The sequence below is a fragment of the Gouania willdenowi genome, chromosome 4, assembly GCF_900634775.1.
Source record: "Gouania willdenowi chromosome 4, fGouWil2.1, whole genome shotgun sequence".
In the NCBI taxonomy this organism is placed as follows: domain Eukaryota; kingdom Metazoa; phylum Chordata; class Actinopteri; order Blenniiformes; family Gobiesocidae; genus Gouania; species Gouania willdenowi.
In genome coordinates, this window is record NC_041047.1 from 21,772,529 (window position 1) to 21,781,830 (window position 9,302).

Genomic DNA, 9,302 nt, shown 5'->3' on the forward strand with positions numbered 1-9,302 from the left:
AGAGTCGCAAATTAGAGTGGCTAAAAATGGACAGAGAAAGTGGTAAAAAGGGTTAAAAGTGTCAATATTGGAACAATTAGTCGGAACACTTAGTTTAAACGGGCAAAAAATGGGCATGACATGTTGTGAATGTGGTTAAATTGACAAAAATAAGCAGTAAATATGGTGAAAAGAAGTTAAAAGTGACAATAATGGGTTAATATATGTGGGAAAAGTGGTAAAAAGGGTTTATAAGTGCCGAAAATGTCTTGAAAATGGAAAAAATGTGCAGAAAAGGTATTGAAATTTGATGGAGAAGTGGCAGAAATGGGAGTAATGTAGCAAAAATGCATTAAAAGGATAAAAAATCATGGCAAGTAAAAGTGATGAAAATAGGTTAAAATATGGCAAGTTTGGTGTAGTTGCAGAAAAAGGATAAAAATAAGCACTATTGGGCTCAAATTGTCCAAAAAATATTCTGTTTGTGTCTCGTGACCCCAAGGTTGAGAACCCCTGATCTAAGGGGTTATTTAACATGACAGATAAAAATGTCCTCCCAGTTTGTTTAAATTTCAGATTTTTTCCACTATTCAAAGCTACATCCTGCAGGTTCAGCTGATATATTTAATGGCAGTGTCTGAAAGAGGTGATTGACTGAGGCAGCGACAGTCAGGTGCACCAATCCCAGAGTTGCTGGTTTCCACCGAGCAGTGCCCGCTCCTCTGCCAGTGGTGGAAGTCGTGAGACTTTGTGCCAAAGCAGGTGTGACACACCTCAAAGATCTTCCTCAGCACTGCTTTCCTCAGCAGGATGTAGACCCAAGGGTCGAGGATCTGGTTCCACGTGGCCATACGTATGACAGTGAGAAGGCTCAAAGACCCGGGTTCCTCTGTGGCTCTGGTGCTCACAATAATGATCCGGATCTGTTGTCGTGGGAAGAAAAAGACAAAAAGGGGCTAAAGTGAAGGAAATTGGGTCAGGTTATCAAAATATTGAATAATGAGCAGGACAGGAAAGAATGGTTAATTACATCAATGCCTTTCTTTAAGGAAAGAGTCATTTTAATCTATTGTTTATTATAATTACACAGGAGCTGATTATTCTCTTGTGCTGCTGCTTATTATAAAGACATGTACGTTGATGTTCTCATTTTCTACACATTCAACAACTATGTGAGTAATTTAGAAAACAAAACAACTGGCTGTTTTTTTTTCAAATGTCATTCCTGTTGTTGTTTTTTTTTTGTCTCTGGAAGATGAGATACAAAACCTTGGATGATTGATGTTTGATATTTAATACCATTTTGCACCCAATTTTTGCTTTTGTTCTCCTTTTCATTTTAGGTTCCACCTGTGTGGGATTGAATGGTTCATTCCAGGCTTGCTAATCAACAATGTTGGGGAAGAGAGAAAGAGTTTTTCCCAAAACTTTGTCGGGTGTCACATATCTTTTAAATCTAATTAGAAAGAAGATGTACTCAAAGTTGTCAAGTGTTTGTTTTCATGCTAGAAATACGACAAAATGCCAGATTCTGGTTGAAAAACACTTTTTAATCAAATAATGCTTTTCTACTGAGCAGTAGAGGACAATAACCCTTGAGGTACTTTAAATCAAATTCAGCCATTTTCTTCATCTAAACGCATGGTCAATGACACATGTTTCTATAGCGTGACAAACTCATAACACAAATTTATTTCTGCTTTACGCAGACTTAAAAAGTTCTACCAGACTTTGCACAATCAACACCACCTGGATCAAAGCACAAAAGTACTTTGTTAAGGGTGCACTAAGGAGAGGTTCTCACCAGTAAAGGCCCCCAGCACACACAGGAAACCAGCATGATGGCAAGGAGCTGGCAGATCATCTCTATGTGGTACGATGTACCCCTACAGTGATGCTTTCGCTGAAGTCTTGCCTGTAGCAGAGCACTCAGTGTGAGTGTGTTGCCCACAATGGAAAGCAGCAGCGCCAACAGTCCCAGCAAAGAAAAGAGCAAAGGAAGGAGCATGTCCAGCCAGTCCTTAGGTTTGTCCATGTGGAAGAAGCACCAGCTCCTGGAACTCTGCACCTTGTAGGGCCTCCATAGAAGAACGGGCAACATAGCTACCAGGGCAGCAAACAGCCAGATCAGTGCCAACAGCCTTTTCATGTGGTGGGAAGCCAACGTTGTCGAGTGAAATATGGGTCTGGTAACTCCAATGCAACGCTCCACAGCCATGACACCCCCTAGGAACAAGGGACTGAGGCCAAAAAACACCATGCACACGCCAAACAGGGTGCACACAATGCGGTGAGGGTCAAAATCCTCCCATTTCTTTTGAAAGCTGTAGACAAAAATGACCAGGGATCCATTGATGAGGTGACCCAGCAGGTCTGTGATCACCAGGCTACTGGCAAACAGTAGGAAGGAAGCCTTGGACTTGATTCGGATGCGGTTGTAGGATTTGATCAAGATGAAGAGAGCCAGGCTGTTGGAGAAGATGCCCACAGACATGGAGACGACAGAGGCACTGACGGACTGACTGCAGGTGGTGCTCGCTGTACTGACCTCTGACCGGCAGCTTGCGTCTGAGCTCCTATTGGCCGACATGGCTGTTAAAGGTAAAAAAGAATGAGCATTTAAAGAAAAACAGTCAATTCCATCATGTGGAAGGAAACCAAAGAAAATAAATGATACCAATCACTAACTATTAGGAATATGAGGATAATTGTGTGTTATTTAAACCAATCACAGCATCTGTATTTGCATCATTAGGTATTACACATATTGGAAGTGGGTGATGAATATGCAAATCTGAGCACTCGTATTCTGGGGAGAAAAACCGTATCAGACATCCCCATAAACTGAAGTTAATGATTGTTTGGGATTCAATCTTTGATTATTAAATCTTAGTGCCAGTTTTAAGTTTTATTATAAATTAATATATGTATATATATTATTCAGATTCAGAAAACTTGCCCCTCGAGGGGCAATTCTGTTTCAGATACATCCCAACCAAGAAACATGAAAGACAATAACATACTGTATCACATGGGGGGGACAGGTAAGGGAGTACTGGGGAGCAGCCACAACAGGGCAGCGCTCCGTTTCATAAATGAAAAATATGAAACAATGGGTTGGAAGAAGAGGTTAAAAAAAAAAAGGCAAAAACCATATAGGCCCTTATAGAGGGGGGCGGAGTTTGAGATCATGAAAAAACTCTTCAGCAAACATTACAACAAAAAACAACAAACACAACATTCGATTCAATACAACAGCACGTTAGCACTCAATAATTATTCATATTATTATTTTAATTCAAGTAGACACCCCCGTCCCCACCCTCCCCCACCCTACCCCTAAATTGTATATTGTAAAAAGCCCCCAAACTATAGCTACAGGCCTGCCTATAATCTACCTTGCATTACTCCAGTTAGTTTGGACTAAATTGGAGAAATACATTTAAAAAAAACCCAATGATTTATTAACAATAACAGACTTTACTCATACAAAATAAAATAAATAAATAAAAAATCAAAGATCTGCTAATTTCTGTTGATCATGAAACACTCTCAAAAGTGTGGAAACACTCAATATTAATTTTCTGATTGCTGAGTGAAACATGAGCCAAACTAGTTATAGTACAGTGAATAATCAACATCTTACCTCAGACTTGGTGTTTTCTCAAGCAGCTCACCATAAGTCAGCAGCTCCTTCTGATTCTGAGTCTGTCTTTGCTTTCAAGCCTCTGAAAGAAAGTGACGTCCTGACAGGATGAAAATCCCATTGAAAGTGTGGAGATCACTCTCCTCAGTGTTCATGTCTCCGTCTGCATCATCGACAGGTGCCAATTCCTCAGACACTGCAAATGAAAGCTCTAAGAGATGTGCATGTGCGTAGGTGGGTGTGACATTGGACAAAAAAAATCTTCCTTTTCTGTATCTTCATGTTTCATAAAGAAATTCATCCTATAATGCTGCTCCCTTTCTAATGACGTATATCTTGAACTTTCCCACATATTGTAGAAAAAAAGAAAATAACATTGGCATGATAAAGAAGCTCTTATTGCATTGCATGTTAGTCTGACTCTTAAATATGTATATTTGTTTAAAAAAAAAAAAAAAAGGCACAGATTCATAATAGAGAGACAAATTCATTTTAATTCAGAATGAAGAAAGTCTTTAAATTCATTTTAATTTAACTTTGGCTAATTTCATTGATACAGGCAACAAAAAACCCTGGCTTTAATTATTATATCATTCATGATCGTATGTAAAATATGACACCATATATTATGTTACATCTTAAATGAATGAGATTTCCAAGTCATATAAAGCTGTTGTTTGTTTTGTCTGCTGAGGTGAAACTGGTTGTACGAGCAACACTTCTACTGGCTTACAAAGTGACTTTTTTTTTTTTTAATCTTTTTGAAATCAAGTCTTCTGTTTGTTTCTGCTTCCTTTCCTTTGTTTAATGGACTAAAACCATGGAGCTGTCTCATAGTGCACTCATCATCTACTTTGTGCTTTCAGCTCAGCAGATATTGAGATAAATAGTTTCTGTCAAAAATATCACAAGGTGTGATGTCTTGATCAAGTGCCTGTTGTGCCTTTTTCTACCGATGTTGTTATTGATCATTCAGTTTTAAGATGGAAAAATGACACCTGTGTTTCTATCACCATTTACGGCGTACTGAGTATTTTTCATTAAAACATGTGAAAGGAAAGCAAAATGTTTAAGCATCCAAGAGAAAAGTTAATTATATAAACAAAGACATATACACTTTTTTATTTTATTGTTTTTGTAAATACAAACATGGTGACAGGGTATGGTGTTCAATATTAAGTCAAATATTTTTGCATTACCTTAGTATTTAGTCTATTATGTTCTTATTGTTTCCTGATGCTTATCGTTGTCTAAAGTGTCCTTCGGTGTCAACAAAGGCTTTTATTTTCAAATAAAATGTAGTGTTATTATTATTAGTATAACATCCTCTCTTTTGTTCTCAGTGTACTTTATTATTATTATTATTATTATTATTATTATTATTATTATTAGATTTTTGGCAGTTAACTCGTCCTCTACATTTAATCCAATTCACTGACCAGGGTACCCCAACATACTAAATACTACAATTGTACTATTTCCAGCCGTTTTCCTAAGTTTAACGGTTATTGATTAATTGGCAAAAAGAAATTAAAGAATGACCCATTCAAACCTATTGGAACAGTGACCTCATACTGATTCCGAGGTTTTATCGGTATTCCAAGGGGGAAGTCTTACTCTGAGCGGTTATACTGATTCTGAGGGGGAATTCTGACTCAGAAGGGTTATACTTAGGGTTATACTGACTCCGAGGGGTTATACTGATTCCAAGGGGGAATTCTGACTTTGAAGGGTTATACTGATTCCAAGGGGGAATTCTGACTTTGAAGGGTTATACTGATTCCAAGGAGGAATTCTGACTCTGAAGGGTTATACTGATTCCAAGGGGGAATTCTGACTTTGAAGGGTTATACTGATTCCAAGGGGGAATTCTGACTCTGAGGGTTATACTGATTCCAAGGGGGAATTCTGACTCCCGGGGTTATATTGACTCTGAGGGGTTCAGTTTATGCATCCTCACTTGCATTTTTATTGGGAAATGAAGTTTGTCAAATAAAACAAAGTACCGTTACCAACAAGGAAAACCAAGCGTATCAACCATCAAATCACCTTGACACGTAGAAAACAATCAAAAACTCCAAACCTCACATACCTTCAACAACTGCTGGTAATGAGTGTGCACCTGAAAGCATACGTCAATACATTTGACAGAACATTCTTTTCTCCGAGCTTCCTTTGTGCACTGACGGTCACTAATAATCCATTTCGTGCGACATCACACCTTCACATGTGGTGTCACGTTTAACGTTGACGAAAGAATCAGGGGAGAGGGCAGACACAATGAGAGGTGAGCACAGGCATGAGAGCACAATCACATTCTTTTGTTCAACATGGCTGCTCTAATGGGCTGACTGCCTCACCGAGGCTCCCATGGAGCAGAGAAGATGGACTGAGTGATTGAGCAAAAGGAGAAAATAACCCATTATCCAGGCTTTTTGCCCACAGTGCTAATGCTTCCCTCGTCACATCTCTGACTGATCACAAAAACACTCACACACAAACGTCACAGGTAACAAATGGTACTCACTGTTCGTCTCATTCTCTCCATCCTCTGAGTGTCACAAAGTTTCTCCTCTGTTCCTCAACACACAATGGGCTTCTATTAGGAAATCTCTAATTGAGTACAAAGTACTGTTTGTAAAGGCCAGATTGGTGTCAGTATCAGCCTTTTTCAAACAGGTGCACAATACGTGCCCTTAATTAAAGAGCAAAATCCAATAATATTATGAATATCAATACAATATTCAAGTGCTGCCAATATGAAATACACAAAGTCTTTGTCGTCGTCATTGTCTTGCAAAAGAAAAAGAAGAAACAAGAGATCTTATGTTAAGAAGAGCTCATTTTAAAGGCTTTACTGGAAACACTGGTGCAGGACTCTTTGGATGATATGTTATAGTAATCAAATTATTATCTCTATTAAGCTTTTTGTTTCTCTTTAATTTAACAAATTCACCTTTTTTACCGGTTACCACAGGAATTAAAGAAGCTGCATTGACTTAAAATAAAAATAAAATGCACTTAATGCAAATATAGTAGTGGGGAAATGATGTGACTGGGCAATCATCTGCCCATTGACTGCGCAAACCTTCCTACATTTTTTTTTTACCTAAACTTGACTAACTTGTACTGAAACTATTAATTACAATTTGCAATAATGTTTTATTTTTATTATTTTCATTTCACAGCTATCTTGATAAAACAATGGCTAAAAGCCTAAATTGTATTGAATGTTTTTAACTAAAAGTTCCATAAAGGACACTTGTTGTTACAGAGAACAAAACACAACAACCACAGCAAAGAGAACTTACTGCTCCTTCTCAAGATTTAAGGCTGCAATTATGTGAGCGCCTCACACTCTATTACGCTGGTTTATAGATGGTGAAGGCACATGATGTCAAGCTTTGTACTGAATAAGACATCCTAATAGTGCTTTAGTCAGTGCAGGCCTGAACAGCATGAACAAAGTTGCTCCTGTTATCAGAACGCTTTCTGTTGCTGTGCAAAATTTTAGCCCCTCCCTAATTGTGTCATAAAATGATGATCATATTTTGCAATTTTGTTGTACTTGTTGCAATGACAAATAAAGTTCTATTCTATTCTATTCTATCTTTTAATACTTATACATAGTATTTTGTCTCTCCAACACTGCAGTTATTCCCATTCAGCATCACTCTGTGACATAGTCGCTAAATGATGCAGAACATACAATATATTGAATAGAATAATCATCAGTGTGTTCATTTGGATCATATAACCTGCTCAGAGACATTTGCTTAAAGAGATACAGTATTTTTTTTTTTTTTCAAATAAAGATAACTTTATTAAACTAGTTTATTCTCTGTATTTAAATGGTGTGTGTTTTTGTTGTTGTTTTGTAACTAATTGTGAATACAACAACTATAAAAACCAATTCAAATGCACACTGTAATTTTGTGTTGCCTGCATTGAGGGTTGGTAAATATCAAACTTAGTTTTTAGTGCTGTCACCATATCTTTGTGAAAAAAATTCGACAAGGTTTTTTTTAATTTCATTTATTTATTATAAAATTTCCTGAGTTATCATAATATTGTGGTTATTGTGTAAGTGTAGCTGTACTAATACTTTTTAACAAGTTGGTATGAACCTCCAACACACAGAGTTGCTGCTGGTGTTGATGTCAGAGCAAAGTTACATCAGTGTTAAAATAATTTCTCCTGCTTGTCATGGATTTCTCGTGAGTCAATGTGTTGGTTGCCCTGGTTACCACTAGATGTCAGTGCAGACTCACATCCTGATTTGCATAGAAACTGTTTAACATCCATAAGGAATAGAAAAGAAATATGAATTAAGATATATTTCAACACCTAGGACATCCTAATATATATTTTATCTGTTTTAATTTAATGGATAATGGCATTTGCATTCCTGCTCATGAAGGTCAGTTATCCTACAAATAGCAGATACAGTATGTTACATGCCTTTAAAAAAAAAAGAAACTGCATTTTTAGTGGATATGATAGATGATAGATGATATTAATTTGAAAATAGTGGCCTGTCCTGTATTATGCACTGGGGTTAAATGAAATGTGACTTCCACATCAGGGAGAGAATACTGACTACAATAATACATTGGTAGAGGAATTCAGTTTTTATTACAGAATCAATACATTTGATTCAAATTCCTTTTGAAGCCGACATAATAACAGTGTAGTAGTATTGCAAAATCCAGGCTTTTTGATTATTCAATACCAATAAACTGGTTGTTGATACAATGACTGGAAATGTAAGTCACATCCAGTATGTTCTTTTAAAACGGCTTTCCGCCTTCATTACTGAGGACACCTGAAGAAACACTACCTTGAGTGAATGAATGTGTGATGGGAATTTCCAAACATGCACAATGTCAAATGAAATAAAGTCAAAAAGGGATAAAAATATCTTTTGTGGAGTTTATTCCAGAGCTCTATCATAAAGATGGTGCAGATGCAGTGGTCTCTAACAGTACACATTTCCTACAGGAAATGAAGGAATGCTGGCGGGATGGCTGCTATTGGCTAACCACACATAAACAAAGGAGGGGATGAGTTTTTCCCAGCTCAGGACACCTATAAAGAGAACTGTTATGTATGGAAGCCTATACATAACATAAAAAATAAATGAATGAATAAATCACCACGGAAAGCCATAATTATGAGAAAGAAAGTCATTATTATGAGTTATAAAGTCATAATTATGAGAAAGAAAGTCATAATTATGAGTTAGAAAGTCATAATTATGAGAAAGAAAGTCATAATTATGAGTTAGAAAGTCATAATTATGAGGAAGTCATAATTATGAGTTAGAAAGTCATAATTATGAGAAAGAAAGTCATAATTATGAGTTAGAAAGTCATAATTATGGGAAACAAAGTAATAATTATGAGTTAGTAAAGTCATAATTATGAGATACTTTTACACATTTAGAGCAGCCTGTTCGTGTGGTGAGTAGATGACACTGAGAGATGTCTGATAAGACTATCAAAGACTATGAGGCTTTACAAATGAGGAAATACTTTGTTTGCTTGCAAATTCACATGAAATTGTGCTGAGTAAACACACCCTTGAAAATATACTAAGCAAAAAGAGGCTCTGGCATGGAAAGGATAAAACTGATGTGGCTGAAGTAGCTCGGTTTATTGAACAACAAATGGAGATT

At 36.8% G+C, this 9,302-nt stretch overlaps 1 protein-coding gene across 1 annotated transcript; it reads right to left on the reverse strand.

Annotated features, from left to right (window-relative positions):
• Positions 1 to 531: 531 nt before the first annotated feature.
• On the reverse strand, positions 532 to 3,732 carry ptgfr (prostaglandin F receptor (FP)). Its single transcript, XM_028445295.1, has 3 exons — positions 3,626 to 3,732; positions 1,784 to 2,571; positions 532 to 902 (listed from the first exon to the last, which is right to left on the reverse strand). Exons 2-3 carry the CDS (start codon positions 2,567 to 2,569, stop codon positions 591 to 593), a joined length of 1,098 nt encoding a protein of 365 aa, XP_028301096.1. The 5' UTR covers positions 2,570 to 2,571; positions 3,626 to 3,732; the 3' UTR covers positions 532 to 590.
• Between the last annotated feature and the right edge of the window lie 5,570 nt (positions 3,733 to 9,302).